This window comes from Melanerpes formicivorus, unplaced genomic scaffold (genome assembly GCF_026170545.1).
Source record: "Melanerpes formicivorus ecotype bairdi unplaced genomic scaffold, bMelFor1.0.p_v2 SCAF_64, whole genome shotgun sequence".
In the NCBI taxonomy this organism is placed as follows: domain Eukaryota; kingdom Metazoa; phylum Chordata; class Aves; order Piciformes; family Picidae; genus Melanerpes; species Melanerpes formicivorus.
The window spans coordinates 3819387-3841657 of NW_027142416.1; the positions used below are offsets into that span (position 1 = coordinate 3819387).

At 45.3% G+C, this 22271-nt stretch overlaps 1 protein-coding gene across 1 annotated transcript in view; it reads left to right on the forward strand.

The window, feature by feature from the left end:
- Nucleotides 1–22271, forward strand: part of OTOGL (otogelin like) — a 139131-nt gene that overhangs the window by 88030 nt on the left and 28830 nt on the right. Inside the window, exons 32-44 of the mRNA XM_068162433.1 lie at nucleotides 554–721; nucleotides 3208–3486; nucleotides 4381–4498; nucleotides 5736–5815; nucleotides 7689–7754; nucleotides 8778–9511; nucleotides 11762–11939; nucleotides 13471–13613; nucleotides 14643–14666; nucleotides 14805–14897; nucleotides 16499–16688; nucleotides 18783–18997; nucleotides 21198–21339. Of these exons, the coding sequence (XP_068018534.1) occupies nucleotides 554–721; nucleotides 3208–3486; nucleotides 4381–4498; nucleotides 5736–5815; nucleotides 7689–7754; nucleotides 8778–9511; nucleotides 11762–11939; nucleotides 13471–13613; nucleotides 14643–14666; nucleotides 14805–14897; nucleotides 16499–16688; nucleotides 18783–18997; nucleotides 21198–21339 (2430 nt within the window). The remainder of the gene's footprint in view (nucleotides 1–553; nucleotides 722–3207; nucleotides 3487–4380; nucleotides 4499–5735; nucleotides 5816–7688; nucleotides 7755–8777; nucleotides 9512–11761; nucleotides 11940–13470; nucleotides 13614–14642; nucleotides 14667–14804; nucleotides 14898–16498; nucleotides 16689–18782; nucleotides 18998–21197; nucleotides 21340–22271) is intronic.

Sequence of the window (22271 nt, forward strand, 5' to 3'; positions counted from 1 at the left end):
TGGTGGAGTCATCATCCCTGGAGATGTTTAAGAGGGGATTGGATGTGGCACTTGGTGCCATGGTCTAGTCATGAGGTCTGTGGTGACAAGTTGGACTCGATGATCTTTGAGGTCTCTTCCAACCTTGCTGATACTGTGATACTGTGATTTGCCTTGTAGACCCTAAGAGTACCTTCAGTACCTGATTGAAATATCTATCTATTAAAGCTGTTCTGTTGATCTTTCAAAGTACAGAAATAAGGACATGTAAAAGACTAAATGCCATTAAAAAGACAGCCCAGAGTGGTTTCTTGTACAAATTGTCTTGTGAGGATAACTACCCACAGTATTTTGTGCTCCCTCTGCATTTGTTGTATTCTGGGCAGTAAGCAAAGAACAAGGCAGACCATTGAACAGAGAGATACAGACCTGCTCCAGCATAACACCTTGAAAAACTGACCCGTGCTTCAAAGTTTATTTGGTTCCAGATATGGTGAAATGTTTAAGGTGGTATGTCAGGTATGACTTCAATGAAGATTTATCTTTTTCTCTTTGATACTTTTTCCCCCCTTAGGTCTTGGTGAAGGACCCTATGTTTTGGCAAGTTATGGAGAGAGTGACACTATTATAGGAGCTAATGTATCCAGTAGAAGGATATTTCCCCTGCCCAGAACCAGAGCACATGGGAATATATATTTCAGTTTCATGATAACTCCAGGTCTTTTCAAAGATAAAGACTTATGTAAGTGCTCTCAATACTTTTGCTAATGGCAAACTATATGAATGATTTTTGTTGTATCACCTCAGTCTCCTAAAATGGTCTATATGTTTTTAACTGTTGTGGCCCAGTTTGAGCTGGGTGCTTTAAGGGACACCACAAAGTACAGACCTCCAGTGTCTAGAGTGTCCAGCCCAGTGGGTGGACACAGGAAATCAGGTATTTCTTCCCATAAATCCTACATCATCATAAAGCTGGCTGAGAAGTCAGTTGCATGGGAAATCTGTCCCAAAGTCAACCTCTCCATCTGATGATCTTAATACAAGGAGAGACTGAGGGAGCTGAGGGCTCTTCAGCTTGGAGAAGAGGAGACTGAGGAGTGACCTCATTCATGTTGATAAAAATGTGCAGGATGGAGCCAGGCTCTGCTGGGTGATGCCCAATGCCAGCACAAGGGGCAATGGTGGAAGCTGAGGCAGAGGAAGTTCCATGGAAACAGAAGGAAAATTTTATTCCCTATGAGGGATACAGAACACTGGAATGGACTACCCAGGGCGGGTGTGCAGTCTCCCCCTCGGGGCATATTCAAGACCTGCCTGGATGTGTTCCTGTGTGATCTGCTCTAGGTGATCCTGCTCTGGCAGGGGGGTTGGACTGGATGAGCTTTCAAAGTCCCTTCCATCCCCTATCATCCTGTGATTCTTTGATTCTGTGATTCTGTGCTCTCTATTTCTTCCTCTTCACACCCCTGGATGCAGTTAGCTCCTTTATCTGGTATGGAGGGAGGATGATTCCACTCATTATCTGTGGCCTTGAAGGCCAAACTAATTTTTACTGTGCAGTCTTGGCCTGTTTAGGTCTAATTCCAGGGACTAAGGAGAGGCAGTTTCAGACCTGGCCAGCCTGAACCCAGCCTGGCAACTGGGGGAAAGAAAGACCCCTGGGGCATATGTTGAATTCCATGCTGGGAGTGAGATGCAAAGGCTGACAATACATTACCATTTGATGTATACAGTAAAATAATGCTAAGGTCTATAGAATTCATTGGATTGTTAATGGGATATGGAGCAGTGGCAGAAACAGGTCCTGCTCTCTTTTTTCCTTTTGTCATTTCTGCTTGCAATTTCTAGTCTGGAGAAGAGAAGGCTCCGAAGAGACCTTCTTGTGGCCTTCCAGTATCTGAAGGGGGCTACAAGAAAGCTGGGGAGGGACTTTTTAGGGTGTCAGGGAGTGATAGGACTGGGGGGAATGGAGCAAAACTAGAAGTGAGTAAAACAAAACCTAAAAGTTTTAATCTCACTTTTCAGCACTCTGCACTGGGTTAGGAGCTGGCTGGAGGGCTGAGAGTGGTGGTGAATGGTGCCACATCCAGCTGGCAGCCAGGCACCAGTGGTGTCCCCCACAGACCATTGTGGGGTCCCATTCTATTCAATATCTTTATTGATGATCTGGATGAGGGGATTGAGTCCATCATCAGTAAATTTGCAGATGACACCAAGCTGGGGGAAGGACTTGATCTGTTAGAGGGTGGCAGAGCTCTGCAGAGGGACCTTGCCAGGCTGGACAGATAGGCAGAGTCCAAGGGCATGAGATTGAACACATCCAAGTGCCTGGTTCTGCACATTGGCCACAGCAACCCCATGCAGTGCTACAGGCTGGGGTCAGAGTGGCTGGAGAGCAGCCAGGCAGAGAGGGACCTGGGGGTATTGGTTGACAGCAGCTGAACACGAGCCAGCAGTGTGCCCAGGCAGCCAAGAAGGCCAATGGAATCCTGGCCTGCATCAGGAACAATGTGGCCAGCAGGAGCAGGGAGGTCATTGTACCCCTGTACACTGCATTGGTTAGGCCGCACCTTGAGGACTGTGTCCAGTTGTGGGCCCCTCAGTTTAAGAAGGACATTGAGACACTTGAATGTGTCCAGAGAAGGGCAACAAGGCTGGGGAGAGGCCTTGAGCGCAAGCCTTATGAGGAGAGGCTGAGGGAGCTGGGATTGTTTAGCCTGGAGAAGAGGAGGCTCAGGGGAGACCTCATTGTTCTCTACAACTACCTGAAGGGTGGTTGTAGCCAGGAAGGGGTTGTTCTCTTCTCCCAGGCAACCAGCAACAGAATAAGAGGACACAGTCTCAAGCTGCACCAGGGGAGGTTTAGGCTGGAGGTGAGGAGAAAGTTCCTCACTGAGAGAGTCATTCGTCATTGGAATGTGCTGCCCAGGGAGGTGGTGGAGTCACCATCCCTGGAGGTGTTCAAGAGGGGATTGGATGTGGCACTTGGTGCCATGGTCTAGTCATGAGGTCTGTGGTGACAGGTTGGACTCAATGATCCTTGAGGTCTCTTCCAACCTTAGCTTTACTGTGATACTGTGATACTGTGATACTTGGACACATGGTTTAAGTTGTCAGGAAGTGTTAGGTATTAGGTTGGACTCAATGATCTCTGAGTTGTTTTCCTATGATTCTATGTGAAAATTTTGACATTGTTATGCTTTGTTTTGTTTTTGTCTTCCATGGAAGCTCTCTCTCTCATTTCCCTCGAATCTGCTGAAAGACCAAACTATTTCCTGTATGCCTATGACAATGACACACTTGGGCTGGAGCAGTGGCAGGCAAGTGCCTCCTTTCAAAGACAAGCTACCTTCTTCCACCACCAGGGCCTCTGGAGCCCAGGACTCAGTGCCTTTGAACTGCACAGTAAAAAAGGCTTTTTCATCGTTCTCACATCATCTGGTGTTAAAGTGGCAAAGTATGATGAGTCAGACCACTTCAAACGTTTGAGTAGCTTTAGTATTGAAGGTAAATGTTGCGTAATCCCTAGGGAAAAGTATGTTTGTTTGGGTTTTTTTTCCTGCTTGCCTTCAGAGCTCTTATCTTTCAACAGTGATAGTAACAAGTGGTTTTTGAAGTTATTTCCAATTATTCTCCTTTCTTTGTCTTCCATTGCACTCTTCTTGGTGATGCCCGATGCCAGCACAAGGGGCAGTGGTGGAAGTTGAGGTGTAGGAAATTCCATGGAAAGATGAGGAAATTTGTTTTTTTCCCTGTGAGGGTGACAGAACACTGGAACAGGCTGCCCAGAGGGGTTGGGGAGTCTCCCTCTCTGGAGATATTCAAGCCCTGCCTGGATGTGTTCCTGTGTGATCTGCTCTAGGTGACCCTGCTCTGGCAGGGCGGTTGGACTGGATGAGCTTTTGAGGTCCCTTCCAGCCCCTAGCATTCTGTGATTCTCTGAAATGCTATTATTTTCTCATTTTAACAGATGATGGCCACTGTGTCTTTGAACTACATTTCCCTTGTTTTACTCTTTCTGAATGAATGTGCTCTGCCACAAAAAGATCCTCATTAATATCTTGTTAGTGAGCTCTAGGTGTCTGCACTCCTAGATGAACTGTATTGCTTTTGCAACCTTCAATATGTTTAACTGATTTGTAAGTTTTCAAAGCAGACTGCATTGTAAAAGTGAGCAGCTCTTTGTATCTTTGAAGCTTCACAGCATGTAAAGTGTTCGAAAGTGAACAAGACCTCATTTATTTCCCAGGAAGTCCCCAGGAATTTCTCCATTTTCATTTCCCTCTTTTTTATTTTTATTTTTTCCCCCTGTAAATCCCAATGTGCATTATAGAGAAGGCTACAAATGTACAGGTTATTGCTTACACAATCAATCAATAACTTCTTTCCCTTCTGTCTCAGAACTTGGGGCATCTGTGCCTTACAGAAGGATGTGTGAATGGCGATACGAATCTTGTGCTAATCCTTGTGTTAAAACCTGCAGTGATCCTGAGGGACTAGCGTGCAGATTCCTTCCTCCGTAAGTACAGCTCAACTCCTGTTGCTATCACCCTGTTTCCTGCACTGTGTGCCCCTTATACATTGTGACAGCTGCTGCAGAATACCCATTCACTTTTACTCACCTGGATTTCAGTGCCACCCTTGTGAGTAACTCTCACAAGGCATACAAAAACATTTGCAGCAAGCCTCTTGTTTCCCACGGAATATATTCCTCTCTCTCAGCTATCTTTCAACACAAGAGTAAGAGGGTTTGTAACAACCCCAGGGGATTAATTTCTGGTAGAGGTTAAATAGAAATCTATTCAATTAAACAAAGGCTATTCCCTTCTGTGGATTTGTATTTACATCCTACGATGCTGTAAAGGTTTACATCTTTCTAGCGTCTATGACAGAGCTCAAACGCCGCAGGAATAGTAAGGGCAGACTACGCCCTCTCCAGTGAGAGGAAGGAACTTAGTGCTAAGAGATGCTCATTGTCACTAGGGTGATGAGGGAGCTTACCTGACAGATCACCTTGTTATTTAGAAACAAGATTTCCTGTCTCCACAGATCTTTCCCGATGTGGAGAAATTGTGGAACTACAACGAAATAAAAGGGAGGGGAGGGGAGTTTGTGTGTGTGTGTGTGTGGGGGGGGGAACCAAGCCTAAAGCCTCAAGGCATAAAGTCTGATGGAAATGAACTATTTTGACTTTGAGATTATCTCCCTAGGCATATGCAGTATTACTGATACATTCTCCATTGGTACTCTTAGCTTTTTCCATACAGGCACACTGATTTTCTTCTTAAAATTCTCACAAAAATGAAACAGAAAGGTAAAGTATGGACTTAGCTGCACTCTGCTATGCTGCAAGTGCACAAGAATGAGACTTTCCATGGAGTCAGTCTAAATATTTTAACGTCTCAAGTGAACATGCTTGGGTAAAACAGTGGTCTTGTAGAGAAGTTCTCTGTCCTGTGGAAAACCTTTCTGGCTTAGGGTTCTGAACGTCCAGCTGGCTGTGGATGGAGCATGCTCCAATGTCATCATGTCTGTCAGGAACTGATTATTAACAATTCAGAATCAGAATTGTGCTCTTCACTGATTTTTGACCTTAAAAAGCCTCAAAATGCTACCTTCACCATTATAGTGAAGAGATTTCAGGAGTCCGGTGGGGAAGGCATTCAAATGTTTCATTTTGCCAAAGTCAACTAAATGACAATGCATTTTTTTAATTTGTATTGTGACTGTAGAAATAACTGTACAATATTTTAAAGGGTTGAAGGATGCTTGCCATACTGCCCCAAAAACATGATCCTTGATGAGGTCACCCTTAAATGTGTTTATCCAGAAGACTGTAAGTATATTTTTATTACCTTGGTCTAATCTGCTAAATCACTCTAGAGAACCCAGGAAAGGTTAGAATCCAATATACAATCTTGGGATTTTATTAAATGCTTTATCAGAACAACTTTTCATTGAAGAATGACTCCCTGGGACATGGACTCCATCTCCAGTCCTCCAAAATACATCTCCTACAAAAAAAAGAAGCCATCTCTGAAGTTGAATTATTTCATTTATCTGAAAGTGTATTAATGGGAACCTTTTGTGATGTCATCACAGCTCCTTTTGACAGGGGAGGTTTAGGCTGGATATTAGGAAGAGGTTCTTCCCAGAAAGAGAGATTGGCCACTGGAATGTGCTGCCCAGGGAGCTGGTGGAGTCACCATCACTGGAAGTGTTTAAGAAGAGACTGGATGAGGCACTCAGTGCCATGGTTTAGTTGATTAGATAGTATTGGGTAATAGGTTGGACTCGATGATCTCAAAGGTCTTTTGCAACCTGGTTATTTCTATTCTAGTCTAGTCTAGTCTAGTCCATTCCATTCCATTCCATTCCATTCCATGTACATAAGAGAGAGATCTCAAATGTGGCACTTGTTCAGATGTGGCCAAAAGTTCAGACTTTTCATTTGAAAAGTCAAGCTACCAGTAACACACTCAGAGCACCTATATCATAACTCCTGGTGTGTGAAGATACCACATGATTTGCTTAGTATGGGGATCTAGTATCCTTCCAACATAACATATTTTGATGCTATCTCCTATTTAATTGTACAAATTTTGCATTAAATACATTATGCTTCATATTTCTGTACTGCAAAGGTATCTCTTTCTCATGAGATTATACCTTCCAAAGGTATATTTATTCCCAGTGTTTTATCAGCTTGGGTTTACTGAACTTCCCATGGGTTTACCTTACCGCTGTTTATAAACTTTGAAATGCATTTAGCAAATTGTTGACATGTAATGAAGGAGAACAGTAATCACAAATTAAGCAAAAAGCCCCACAAGAAGAGAAAAGAATAAACTCAGAAGGTTAAGCATGAGAAATTGCATCATACATAGTGAGTATAAACTGGTTAGCTCTGTATGTCCAGCTCTACTCAAACAGGTTTTATACAAATACTTCAGCAATTTCTAAGAAGCTCTCTTCTCAGAGTAGTAAGGGTCCCAGGTCCAGACAGCATGGAGAGCCACGAGGGTGCTTAGGGGACTTGAGCATCTCCCCTGTGAAGAGAGACTGAGAGTCCTGGGGCTGTTTAGTGTGGAGAAGAGAAGGCTGAGAAGGGATCTGATCAATGTCTATCAATATCTGAGGGGTGGGTGTCATGGGGAGGGGGCGAAGCTCTTTTGGGTGGTGCACAGCAATAAGCCAAGGAACAATGGAGACAAACTTGACCAGAGAAGATTTCAGTTCAGCAAGAGGAGAAACTTCTTTGCAGTGAGGGTGAGAGAGCCCTGGAGCAGGCTGCTCAGAGAGGTTGTGGAGTCTCCTTCTGTGGATACATTCCAAACCCACCTGGATGCATTCCTGTGCAGACTTACCCTGGGTGCTCCTGCTTTGGCAGGGGGGTTGGCCTGGATGATCTCTGGAGGTCCCTTCCAACCTCTAACATTCTGTGATTCTGTAGCTGCTTCTAAAAGTGCTGTACAAAATCAAGGTTATCACTAAGAATAAACAATTAGCTACTTCATTTGCAAAGAAATTTCAAAAAGCCAAGTTCTTCAAAGTCCTCAGGCAACCTGGAAGCACTGGAAGTTATCTTCTCAGCAAACTGATGCTCTGATTGGCCAATATTTAACTGGGACTTGTGTAGAAAGAGTTGTTGCTATTTTGCTTTACCAATAATCCATGATGTATATTGAAACACAAATTTTTCCTTTTAGGCATACCTGTGACACCTACTGAAGCTGCAGCTGGGACAAAACCTTCATTGTTAATCTCTCACACAGGTGCGACCGTGGAAAGATTTCCTCAAACACCTACTTCAGGGGCTGAGTCAGCTCATACTAGTGTGACTGACTCAAGCCCAGTTATAGACTCCTATAGATGCTTCTACATTGGCTTTAAACATAAGCCCTTCTCCTAGACTTTAAGCAGTACTAAAAGCATTGTTTGTATTGCCCTCTTTGCTAATGCCTACAACTCCTGAAGCTGCTTTAGAAAGCAAGCCTGGTAGGCAGTAGTCTCTGTGTCTTCACAGGCTGGGGTCAGAGTGGCTGGAGAGCGGCCAGGCAGAGAGGGACCTGGGGGTACTGGTTGATGGTAGGCTGAACATGAGCCTGCAGTGTGCCCAGCCATCCTGGCCTGGATCAGGAACAGTGTGGCCAGCAGGAGCAGGGAGGTCATTCTCCCCCTGTACACTGCGCTGGTTAGGCCATACCTTGAGTCCTGTGTCCAGTTCTGGGCCACTCAGTTTAGAAAAGATGTTGAGTTGCTAGAAGGTGTCCAGAGAAGGGCAACAAAGCTGGGGAGGGGTTTGGAGCGCAGCCCTGTGAGGAGAGGCTGAGGCAGCTGGGGTTGCTTAGCCTGGAGAAGAGAAGCTCAGAGGAGACCTTCTTGCTCTCTCCAACTCCCTGAAGGGAGGTTGTAGCCAGGTGGGGGTTGGTCTCTTCTCCCAGGCAACCAGTACTAGAACAAGAGGACACATTCTCAAGCTGCGCCAGGGGAAGTTTAGACTGGATGTTAGGAAGAAATTCTTCATAGAGAGAGATTGGCCATTGGAATGTGCTGCCTGGGGAGGTGGTGGAGTCACCATCACTGAAGGTGTTTAAGAGGAGACTTGATAGGGTGCTTGGTGCCATGATTTAGTTGATTAGATGGTGTTGGATGATTCTATTCTATTCTATTCTATTCTATTCTATTCTATTCTATTCTATTCTATTCTATTCTATTCTATTCTATTCTATTCTATTCAGTCTAGTCTAGTCTATTCACCTCCTGTTAAGACACTCATATCTCCACTGTTTCTCTAGGAAAACAGAGTTCGTCAGTAGGTTCTTCAGAGGAAGATGGAACAGAATCAGCCATATCAGCTGGACTCATCACTCAATCCACTACACCAATGATCACGAACATGGCAGTGAATGCTACATCCTTAAAAGCACCTTACATTTTTGCTAAAATACCACCCAGCTCTTCAGCCAGTTTATTGGCTGCAGTGACTCAAGCTTCAGAGAGCACTAAAGAAACTCCAAAACTTACAGTCCTGACAACTGCTGCGACAAACCCATTGTCACAGATGGAGAGTGCCTCATTTACAGCTTCAGAAATGAAATATGCAACCTCATCTGACAGGACCGTGGATGTGTTTGCAAGCGGCCAGACTTCACATGAGCGAAGGAATGTTACCAACACCAAGACGACAACTGAGAAATCCTCCCTGCCTTATCTCACAGTATCTGCAGTTCAGAGTTTGCCTTTCAAGAGAAATACAACCTCAGTGAAAAATGGCTCTCTTTCTGGAGACCTGGATGTAACTACACCAGCTTGGTCCAAGAGCCCAATGCAGAAAATTACCAAATCTCCTATCAGTTTAGCAGAGCCCTCGGAGCTGCATGGAATAGGTGTATCAGATTCTAGTGGTGGAATGGCTCTGCCTTTCCCTTCAAAGCCAGTGGAAACAGAACCTTCTCAGGCAAGCACAGAAACAGTGACTGCTGACAAGGCTTCCTTTGGTTCGGTGACATCTACATCATCAAAATGTATGGTATGAACACTTGAACTTTTCCCTATGTGTTAAAATTAATATAGCTTTTCCGTCCACTCTGCTATATAATGGCCTGCATCAGGAATAGTGTGGCCAGCAGGAGCAGGGAACCCTTTCTGCCCTGGACTCAGCACTGGTTAGGCCACACCTTGGGTTCTGTGTCCAGTTCTGGGCTCCTCAGTTTAAGAAAGATGTTGAGTTGCTGGAAAGTATCCAGAGAAGGGTAACAAAGCTGGGGAGAGGTCTAGCGCACAGCCCTGTGAGGAGAGGCTGAGGGAGCTGGGGTTGCTTAGTCTAGAGAAAAGGAGGCTCAGGGGTGACCTCATTGCTGTCTACAACTCCCTGAAGGGAGGTTGTAGCCAGGAGAGGGTTGGTCTCATCTCCCAGGCGACCAGCACCAGAACAAGAAGACACAGTCTCAAGCTGCACCAGGGGGGGTTTAGGCTGGATGTTAGGAAGAAATTCTTCCCAGACAGAGAGGTTGGCCATTGGAATGTGCTGCCCAGGGAGGTGGTGGAGTCACCATCCCTGGAGGTGTTTAAGAAGAAACTGGATGAGCCACTTGGTGCCATGGTTTAGTCGATTACGTGGTGTTGGCTGATAGGCTGGACTGGATGATCTCGAAGGTCTTTTCCAACCTGGTTAATTCTATTCTGTTCTATTCTAACATCTATAATACCAGATATTTTAAGTGTATCTTATTTCTGTTTTTATTTGTGTATTTTAAAACAATTATTCTTAGAGGATTTTGGTATCACTGCTGTTATACTACCCTGGTATATTCTGCAACTTGGATGTATTGCATTGGAAAGGAACAAACCCAAAACTTTTGCATCTATGTACTGATTCAATATAGTGAAATGTATTTTTGAGGTGCAGAAAAAGCCATAGTCCATAAAATTTGGGGGGTTCTGCATAATCTCTCCCTGTTTTACTTTTTGTCCCCATTTGTTTCTTTGTCATAAGACTTAAATGGATGTCAATGCATGGTTCTGTATTTCTTAAAATGCTTCAGATTATTATTGGATAGACCTCAATGCATAATGCTTTACAGAGAGTGTTTCATCAAAGCGAGGAGGAACAGGAAGCAGGGGTGGTCAATGGTGCTAAGTCCAGTTGGAGACCTCTAACTAGTGGAGTCCCCAAGGGATTAGTACTGAGTATGGTCCTGAGTCTGCTCAGCAAGTTTGCTGCTGGTACCAAGCTGGGAGACTTGGCTGAGACACCTGAAGGCTGTGAGGCCACTCAGAGACTGGGACAGACTGAGAGCTGGGCAGAGAGGAACCTGATGATGCTCAACAAGGATGAGTGCAGAGTCCTGCAGCTGGGAAGGAAGAATAAACTGCAGCAGTACAGGTTGAGAGGGGATCTGCTGCAGAGCAGCCCTGTGGAGAAGGACTTGGGAGTGCTGGTGGACAACAAGCTCTGCATGGGACAGCAATGTACCCTGGTGGCCAAGAAGGCCAATGGGATCCAGGGGTGCACTCAAAGGAGTGTGTCCAGCAGAACCAGGGAGGTTCTCCTCTCCCCTCTACTCTGCCCTGGTGAGACCTCACCTGGAATATTGCATCCAGTTCTGGGCTCCCCAGTTCAGGAGGGACAGGGATCTGCTAGAGAGAGTCCAAGGGAGGGCTACAAGGATGATGAAGGGACTGCAGCCCTGCCTGGTGAGGAGAGGCTGAGAGCCCTGGGGCTGTTTAGTCTGGAGAGGAGAAGACTGAGAGGGGATTTAATAAATGTTTATTAATATCTGAGGGCTGAGGGTCAAGAGGGAGGGGACAGGCTCTGCTCAGCTGCACTCTGTGATAGGACAAGGGGCAATGGATGGAAACTCCAGCACAGGAGGTTCCACCTCAACATGAGGAGGAACTTCTTCACTGGGAGGGTCCCAGAGGACTGGAATAGGCTGCCCAGAGAGGTTGTGGAGTCTCCTTCTCTGGAGACTTTCAAGCCCCATCTGAATGTGCTCCTGTGTGACCTGTGTTGGATTCTGCAGTCCTGCTCTGGCAGAGGAATTGGACTTGGTCTCCTGAGGTCCCTTTCACCTCCTAGCATCCTGTGCACCTATATCACTGTCACCTGTTACAACCAGACAAAGCCAATTTATTCCAAAGGAAGTGGTGATGGCTCACATGGATACACTGATGCTGTCTCAGAGCAGGGTGTTGAAAAAGGGATCATTTGGCCTTCCTTAGGATGTTGAATGTAAAGCTGATTCTGGGTTTGTTTTATTTTTCCTTTCTATGACAGCCAAGTTACCTTGAACCTGTTGACAAATGTAGCCAGTATGTATGTGTTAATATGGGATGGATGCTATACAACTTTTCAAGGAACTGCCCCAGGGATGTGCAGAAGCCAGACTGTGGTTTCCGAGGAACGCCAGTTCAAGTTAACACTGATAGTTGTTGCCCAGAATGGGAATGTCCCTGTAAGTCACTTCTTAATTTTTAATTACATAGAGTCCTGGTCTGTAAATTTCAAGCAATAAACATCAGGTTTACTACAGTGGGAATATAAGGTTGAATACTGGAAAGACTTTAAGAGAGCAAAGCAGAATGAAATCTACCAAATGTTTTGGTTACCTTTCAACTAACATTTGAGAGAGTCAAAATATTTTGTTTTGAATGAAAACACTGAAATAAACTCTGTCACATAATATCATAGAATTGTTAGGGCTGGAAAGGACCTCAAGGAGCATCCAGTTCCAACCCCACTGCCATGGGCAGGGACACCTCACACTACAGCAGGTTGCTCATAGCCACATCCAGCCTGGCCTTAGAAACCTCCAGGCATGAGGCTTCCACCATCTCTCTGGGCAACCTGTGCCAGACTCTCACCACCCTCATGGGGAACAACTTCTTCCTAACATACAATTTGGATCTACCTACTTCTAGTTTTGCTCCATCCCCCCCAGTCCTATCACTCCCTAACACCCTCAAAAGTCCCTTCCCAGCTTTCTTGTAGCCCCCTCAGATACTGGAAGGCCACAATTACATGAACATCAACACTTTCCAGCTGGGACTTTTCAGAATTTCTGTTGGTAGAAATGTTGAGATTTCCACATTTTGTGAAGAAAACTCATAAAAATACTGTGTGTTTTATCCTGAAAGACAGAATCCCCACATTGCAGTTAGCTTTAACTGCAGTTTTCACTCATACTTGGAACTGGCAGGTGACTGTCTGCCAAGGTGACAAAAAGACCAAAGAGATTAAAACCTTTTAAACATTATAACCCTTGCAGCATCACCAAAACCAGTATTGCAGATTTAAATATTTGTTTCAAGATAACCACTGTCTTGTTTCAAGATAACCAAACTTGATGATCTTTGAGGTCTCTTCCAACCTTGGTGATTCTGTGATCCTGTGATTGGATCTCTTGTTTCAAGATAACCAATCTCATGTTTCAAGATGATCAATCTCTTGTTCTCACTATGTCTATTTTAATCCATATCTTTTACCTCACAATGGACAGATTCATTGGCCTTCCCTGTAAAACATTGACTTTGGTGAAAGTTTTCACCAAATGAAACGTTCTCCCCTACCCTGGGCACACAGCAGTAGCTGAGCAATGTAAGACCCTTCCTTCTGCTTGTGGCTCAGGTCTGCTACCCACCGAACAAGGCCATTTTAGGCTTGATCTTAGAAAGAAGTTCTTCACAGAAAGAGTAATTGGCCATTGGAATGGGCTGCCCAGGTTGGTGGTGAGGTCAACACCCCTGGAGGAGTTTAAGAAAAGCCTGGATGAGGCACTTAGTGTTGTGGTCTAATTGATCAGATGGTGTTGGGTGATTGGTTGGACTTGATGATCTTGGAGGTCTCTTCCAGCCTGGCTGATTCTGTGATCTCTCTCTATGAATGTATCTATTCCATCAAATACTGCTAAACCTGAAAATGCTTAGAAATGCCCTGAGTTTATTTTTGTGGTAAGCTCCTTAAATGACTGCACTTTTCTTTTTTAGGTCAATGTTCCATACTGTCTGAACTGAGTGTTATTACATTTGATGGGAACAGCATAGCCCTCTCTGATATGGCTTCCTACATTTTAGTCAACCTACCAGGAGAAATCCTTGTTGCTCATGTTGAAAAATGTCCTGCTAGCCAGGTAAGATTCTTGCATTTCCACAGTAATTGTCATAGTTGCTTGAAGTTTTCTGTTACAGGCATGATGTTCTGCAAAACTCTATCACTTAAAACCTTCAGATAAAAGCTATACCCATTGGAAAACAGCAAGGTATTTCATTCAAGGAGTGTGCTTCATCATGCTGCCTGGTTGCCTCTGTCTGGAGAGGGAAAGAGCCTCAGTTCCTTTGAACTTTCTGTGCTATGAAATTAGAGGCACAAATGTCAACAGCCCTTGAGGCTCTTTATTAACAGAATAAAGTGGACAGAACAGAAGAAAGGAGAGAGAGGGGGAAAGTAGAGACAGAGAGGGAGAAGAGGCAGAGAAAAGAGGAAAGGAATTATATTACCACCTCCTACCCCTCAAGCCTGTTTGGGTCTGTGGAGGATGGCTGCTGCCACTTTGGCTTGGAGGAGAGGTCATCCTTGGTGGCTGTACTGTCCTCTGCTGGAGGAGGGGAGAGCAGGATCCCCAAGTCCAAGTCCTTCTCTGAGCAGCCTCTTCAGCTCCATGAATTGCAGCAGCCAGGAGGGGGTTGGTCTCTTCTCTCAAGCAACCAGCACCAGAACAAGAGGACACAGTCTCAAGCTGTGCCAGGAGGAGTTTAGGCTGGAGGTGAGGAGAAAGTTCTTCACTGGGCGAGTCATTCGTCATTGGAATGTGTTGCCCAGGGAGGTGGTGGAGTCACTGTCCCTGGAGGTGTTCAAGAGGAGGATTGGACATGGCACTTGTTGGCACAGGTTGGCACAGGTTGGACTTGATGATCCAGAATCACAGAATCACCAAGGTTGGAAGACACCTTAAAGATCATCACCTTGGTGATTCTGTGAAGTTAAGACACAGAGAGAGGGTTCCTCCTGGTCTGCTGCTTCCAGGCTCCATGGTGATGTCATCATTTTCTTTCCTTGTACTTTCTTCTCCATTTTTCTTCTCCTGAGCAGGCATTGCTGAAGTCTTTTTCTTCTCCTGAGCAGGCATTGCTAACCTAACCTGTTTTTAATATTTTTCCAGAGTGCCAATTCAATAAGAACAACAGTGAGTATTTCCCCCCCCCCCCCCATCCCCCCCCCCCTTTTGCCAATTATAAAATGCATCAACATTACACATACTGGGGAAAAATAAGCCCCTATAACACTGGTATAGAATTAATTTGTTTGTCACTTTTCTTTCAAGGTTTCCCCTGCAAACACTTCAGGGCTCTGTTTTAAGAAATTAAATGTAACAACAAGCACACATCAGCTACTTATCAATCGCCTGGCAAGAGAAGTAAGTATCTGTTCACAGGTATATAGGATGTGTACATTTAAAAGGGAAGTGGGGAGCTCTTCTGTTGTAGAATGGAATAGATCAGATTTGCAATGGAATAGGTCAGATTGGCAATGAATGTGCTACAGGATGAGGATCCTCAGGGTCTATTCCAACCTGAATGTTTCTGTGATTCTGTGATTTCATCCTGTGGTACGTGACAACTAAGATCTATTGCTTCCTGTGTCATGGTTGATGTGGGGAGGCCTGTGGATGTGGTCTACCTGGGCTTCAGCAAGGCCTTTGACACCATCCCCCACAGCAAACTCCTGGCCAAGCTGTCAGCTCATGGATTGGACAACAACACTCTGTGCTGCGTTAGGAACTGGCTGGAGGGCCGAGCCCAGAGAGTGGTGGTGAATGGTGCCATATCCAGCTGGTGGCCAGAAACCAGTGGTGTCCCCCAGGGATCAGTGCTGGGCCCCATCCTCTTTAATGTCTTTATTGATGATCTGGATGAGGGGGTCAAGTCAGTCATCAGCAAATTTGCAGATGACACCAAGTTGGGAGCAGATGTTGGTCAGTTTGAGGGCCGAAGGGCTCTGCAGAGGGACCTCGACTGACTGGACAGACGGGCAGAGTCCAACAGGATGGCATTCAACAAATCCAAGTGCCAGGTGCTGCACTTTGGCCACAACAACCCCATGCAGAGCTACAGGCTGGGGTTGGAGTGGATGGAGAGCTGCCAAACAGAAAGGGACCTAGGGGTGCTGATTGATAGCTGCCTAAACATGAGCCAGCAGTGTGCCCAGGCAGCCAAGAATGCCAATGGCATCCTGGCCTGCATCAGGAACAGTGTGGCCAGCAGGAGCAGGGAAGTCATTGTACCCCTGTACACTGCACTGGTTAGGCCACACCTTGAGGACTGTGTCCAGTTGTGGGCCCCTCAGTTTAAGAAGGACATTGAGACACTTGAATGTGTCCAGAGAAGGGCAACAAGGCTGGGGAGAGGCCTTGAGCGCAAGCCTTATGAGGAGAGGCTGAGGGAGCTGGGATTGTTTAGCCTGGAGAAGAGGAGGCTCAGGGGTGACCTCATTGCCCTCTACAACTACCTGAAGGGTGGTTGTAGCCAGGAAGGGGTTGGTCTCTTCTCTCAAGTAACCAGCACCAGAACAAGAGGACACAGTCTCAAGCTGAGGCAGGGGAGGTTTAGGCTGGAGGTGAGGAGAAAGTTCTTCACTGAGAGAGTCATTTGCCATTGGAATGTTCTGCCCAGGGAGGTGGTGGAGTCACGGTCCCTGGAGGTGTTCAAGAGAGGATTGGATGTGGCACTTGGTGCCATGGTCTAGTCATGAGGTCTGTGGTGACAGGTTGGACTTGATGATCTTTGAGGTCTCTTCCAGCCTTGGTGATACTGTGGTACTGTGATTTTTTTTCTCATGTCTACTTCATTTGCAGTTACAGGAAATGACAGTGATGGGAAGCTCTGTGCATTAAGCACTGTGACTATTACTGTGTGTGGAAGAGGCTGAAAAAAATACCTTTCACTGTAGAATGTGAAGACATGTAAAATGCAATCTGCAGTCTGGTTTTCTGTCTAAAGTGTGTTTGGTTTGTTTTAGGTAGTTGTGGATTCTGTAACTCAATCACTGCCATTTTCAGCAGAAGGGCTGAGTGTTCAGGATACTGGTGCAATGTACACTGTTACTACCCCAGCTGGTATTGGCATCAAGTGGGCTCACATCACAGGCATCATGGACATACAGTATGGATTATACTCCAACACATCAATGAAGACAGAAGGACTTTGTGGTGAGGCTATGCTGGCAATTTTGTTCTGATCTAATAATTTCCTATGTACAATTTATACTTCCTTTTTGTGACTTGCTGTCCCTGTAGCTCTCCTTGTGAACCCCATTCACTACACTGACAATCCTGTTTGGAGTGGGCATGGGAAATGCTATAAATTCACAGATTCCACTGGGTTGGAAGGGACCCTCAAAGGTCTCAAGCTGCACCAGGGGAACTTTAGGCTGGAGATGAGGAGAAAGTTCTTCACTGAGAGAGTCATTTGCCTTTGGAATGTGCAGCCCAGGGAGGTGGTGGAGTCACCGTCCCTGGAAATGTTCAAGAGAGGATTGGATGTGGCACTTGGTGCCATGGTCTAGTCATGAGGTCTGTGGTGACAGGTTGGACTTGATGATCTTTGAGGTCTTTTCCAACCTTGGTGATTCTGTGATTCTGTGAAAGGGTACAGGAACTTTGTCTGATAAGTCCCTGGTATGTAAAACACTAATATGAAGATTAAAGTTTTGTTATGCATGGCTTATTATATGATTAGATTTAGAAGATTAGCTCTGGAAGAGAGCTAGTAGCTGCCTTCCAGTGCCTAAAGGTGGCTACAGGAAGGATGGAGAGAGAATGTTTGCAAAGGCATGCAGGGACAGGATGAGGGACAATGGCTTCAGACTAGAGCAGAGCAGATTTAGATCAGATGTTAGGAATGGCATGTCTGGTGTGGATGACAGCTGGAGGGAAGGGATCCATCTGGAGGGACCTGGACAGGCTGCAGAGCTGGGCCCAAGCCCACCTCATGAGGTTCGACATCAAGTGCAAGGCCATGCAGCTGGGTCAGGGCAATCCCAGGCACCAATATAGGCTGGGCAGGGACCGGTTTGAGAGCAGCCCTGAAGAAAAGGCCTTGGGGGTGCTGGTGGAGGCTTCCAGGATTGGAAGGGGGCTACAAGAAAGCTGGGGAGGGACTTTTAAGGGTGTCAGGGAGTGATAGGCCTGGAGGGAATGGAGCAGAACTAGAAATGGGTAGATTCAGACTGGATGTTAGGAAGAAGTTCTTCCCCATGAGGGTGGTGGAACACTGGCACACATTGCCCAGGGAGGTGGTTGAGGCTTCTTGAGATATTCAAGGTGAGGCTCAAGGAGGTCCTGGGCAACCTACTGTAGTGTGAGGTGTCCCTGCCCATGGCAGAGGCATTGGAACTAGATGATCCTTGAGATCCCTTCCAACCTTAACAATTCTTCAGTTCTGTGATGAAGGTGGTGGAACACTGGAACAGGTTTTCCAGGGAGGTGGTGGAGGCTCCGTCCCTCAAGATATTCCAGGCGAAGCTGAAGAAGTTCCTGGGCAGCCTGATCTGGTTGGGGATGTCCCTGCTGATTGCAGGGACTGGATGAGCTTTGGAGGTCCCTTCTGGCCCAGGCCATTCTATGATTCTATGATTCTGAGATCTTCATTACTCAGAGCCCATTTATCCAGCCTGGACCATTCTATGATTCATTGTATGGCTGTAGGAAGGGTATGTTTTCAGTGATGAATTAAGTACAGACATACAATAGTTAATTCAGGTAGCCAGTGGATGTTAGGGGGTTAGGTGGGGTGTTTTTTTCAGTGGTTTTGTGTTAATAAATAAGAAGACTATTTTCTCTGTAGAAAGCAATTTGATCATCAAATGAGTCATAACTTCTTGCCTTTAGAACATTCATTTAACTTCCAGTGCAGTGCCAAATCACTGAAGGCCATTTACATTCACTCCCATAACTGGATTGCTATTCAGTAGGTGAGATTGCAGTCTGGTGCCATGGCACTGAATTTGCTACTCTCTACAGCACATTTTGGGAGAAGCTTTCCACAAAAGCTAGTTTAATGTTTGGAAAAGTATCAATACTTGCATTGTGTTTTCTATCTGATGTTGCTAAGCCATTGAGCTGATAAGTGAAACCACAAGTGTACTGCAGTGGGCATAGAGCTGCAGTCATTTACAAATTCAAATGACCATGGTTCAAAGGTGAGCCTGATACAAAGTTAATTTTACCTTATCAAGAGCCCTTTTCTTTCCCAAAGGAAGTAATTCACTTGTTTGTGTTTTGAATGTGATGCTCTGTCTCCAGGGGTGTGTAATGGAGATCCTGCTGATGACCTGACAATGCAGAACAGGACAGTAATAACAGATATGGAGGAAATGGAAGTGTTCATTAAGAGCTGGGAAGTTGAGAAATCACTTGATGTGACAACCAGGAGGCCAGGAAGAAACTGTGCTGAAGATAACTGCACATACTGCATGGAACTGTTAAACAAAACCATTTTCATCCCTTGTCACAGGAAAGTGAGTCTCTAGAATTCAAAGCCTCATTCCTCTGCTGCATACAACAGCAACTCAAGCAGTCTGAGACTGATTGGTATTTCCCCCAGAAATGATTATCATTTGTTTCTGGACACTGTTTCTAATGGGGATGCAGCTGCAGCATGCAGACTACCAGTACAGGTGGGCAGTGCAGCGCAGCGCAGGAAATGAGAAAGCCCCAGATCTCTGAGGTCTGACTTACTTTTACAACTTAATTAAAAAATCAAAAGGATTGGTTGATTGTTCAGGTGGCCCTTTCTCAGAGGTAGATGTGTATAGATTCCTGAGTCATTTCACACTGTTCTGCCTTTCCACTCCTTGTTTGTGTTGTCTTACTCTTCAGTTTACATCACAGGCAAATGCTGTTACAGGTACTACAGGCTGTAGAGCCCCTTCTTTCAAACTCCCAAGACCTTTCCTCACTTTCCCCAGGCAGAAAAAAAATATCAGAGTGAGTTCTTCTGAAGGGAAAGGGTTAGAGATAAATAATAATAAAAATTAATATTGTCATAGATACAGATACACATATGAATATATAGATATAGATACAGGAAGGTGTCGAGAGAAAGGCCATGAGGATGATCAGAAGGCTGGAGCTCCTCTGCTATGGAGACAGACTGAGGGAGTTGGGGCTGTTCAGTCTGAAGAAGAGAAGGCTCCCACAAGACCTTCTTGTGACCTTCCAGGATCTGAAGGGGGTGACAAGAAAGTTGGGGAGGGACTTTTGAGGGCGTCAGGGAGTGATAGGACTGGGGGGAATGGAACAAAACTAGAAATGGATAGATTGAGATTGGATGTTATGAAGAAGTTCTTCCCCATGAAGGTGGTGAGAGACTGGCACAGGTCGGCAGGGGAGGTGGTGGAAGCCTCATGCCTGGAGGTTTTTCAGGCCAGGCTGGATGTGGCTGTGAGCAACCTGCTGTAGTGTGAGGTGTCCCTGCCCATGGCAGGGGGGGTTGGAACTGGATAATCCTTGAGGTCCCTTCCATCCCTAACAAATCTATGATCCTATATAGGTATAGATAGAGATATTATAGATGATATAGATGGTATAGATGGTATAGATGATATAGATACAGATGATATAGATATGTAGATATAGATACAGATATAAATATAGATAATATAGGTAATATAGAGGATATAGTTAATATAGGTAATATAGATGATATAGATATAGATGTAGATGATAGATATAGATATAGATATAGATATAGATATAGATATAGATATAGATATAGATATAGCCACAGAAACTTAATGGGAGGGAGCAGTGGCAAGCAGTTTGAAATCAGGAAGGGAAAGTAGTATCTGTAGGTAGCAGGATGCTTTTCATAATTATTTTTAAACATCTAATTCAGAGGTAATCAAAGTGAATCTGAATGGTCAGAATTTCTACTTTGTATATGATTTAAGGAGAGCTCTCATAGCCTTGGGTACAATGCAGTTGTATTTTTTCCTGCTTTAAAGCAAAACCTGTCATGGCATCAAAGTTGCCTAGCCCTGGGTTCATCCATCATGACATTTGTTGTCATTCATGCACATGATGGTGGCAGAGACAGAATGGGTGGAGCATCCTGCCTGCTTCACAAGTGTGAAGCATCTGGACAAGGATAGGTAACAGTCATCAGTGTAATGGACTTTATGGTCAAAGTCAGCACCTGCCTGAGGATCTGCTGAAGTGACAGGGAGAGCTGGGCTGCAGCACAGTAGTGAACAAGCAAAAGGAAACAAAATCTGATTTATTCCATCTTGTTATAAGCTTATGTCAATAAAGGAAACAGGATTAAGATAGGTTGCACCACCTGCAGTTAGACCAAATAACATCAGCTGTTGGGTCCTAGAGACTCAGAAACAGAGACCTCAGCAATAATTTGTTCAGAGCAATTTATGGAAGATGTAGCAGCAATGTTTAGCCAAAGATTGTTGACTTTTAGCTGACAGGGTTACACTGCAGAAGTTCATGGGAGTGGGGTAACAGTCTCATTAGTACTGTGTCCTGTGACTGCAGTTCTGGCTGTTCGAAGTTTGAGTGTTCTGGAAAAAATTGAATTGTTTAACTTCAGGTACTCCTTGTGACTTTTTTTTCCCTTGCAACTGTTTCATTTCTCTTAATTAATGCTTTATTTTAATTGCATCAACCTCTTCTGCCTGTTAATTCTCAATTATTATGTGTTCCTAGGTGTCACCACAGGAGTTTTGTGAGAAGATGTGGACCAATAGTGCTTCTTTTGGCAATTATGAGTGTGATGCACTTGCTGCATATGTGGCTTTATGCAACAAGCACAATGTCTGCATTCAATGGAGGACACCTGATTACTGTTGTAAGCACAGAGCCATGTTCTATACCCTAGTGGGGCTTTATATTGCTCCAGTGTTTAGTGCTATGTTAAAAATGCATTTATTTCCACTGTTATTTGAAGTATTTAAAAGCATTTGACACCATCTCCCACAGCATCCTCACAGCTAATCTGGGGCAGTGTAGTCTGGCTGATCAGGTAGAGAGCTGGATGGGAAGTGGTTGAAGGGAAGAAGTCAGAGAGTAGTGGTCAGTGGAACAGAGTTTAATTGGAGGCCCATAACGAGAGTTAGTCCCTCAGGGGTCAGTATTGGGGCCAGAGCTGTTCAATATATTCATCAATGACCTGGATGAGGGCACAGAGAGCACTGGCAGCAAGTTTGCTGAGGACACAAACTGGGTGGATTGGCTGACACAGGAGGGTTGTGCTGCCATTCAGCCAGACTGAGACAGGCTGAGAGCTGGGCAGGGAGAAACTGAATGAAGGTCAGCAAGGGCAAGGGTAGAGTCTGGCACCTGGTAAAGATCAACACCATGGAGCAGTAGAGATTGGGGACTGAGCCGCTGGAGAGCAGTGAAGGGGAAAAGGACCTGGGAGTCCTGGTGGATGGGAGGTTGACCATGAGCCAGCAATGTGCTCTTGTGGCCAAGAAGGCCAATGCCATCCTGGGGTGGATTAGAAGGGCTGTGGTGAGTAGGTCGAGAGAGGTTCTCCTCCCCCTCTGCTCTGCCCTGGTGAGGCTGCATATGGAGTATTGTGTCCAGTTCTGGGCCCCTCAGTTCAAGAAGGACATCAGGGAACTGCTTGAAAGAGTCCAGCACAGAGCCACAAAGATGATGAAGGGAGTGGAAGATCTTCCTTATGAGGAGAGCCTGAGGGAGCTGAGGGCTCTGTAGCTTGCAGAGAAGGAACCTGAGAGGTGACCTCATTGCTGTTGATAAAGATGTGCAGGGTGA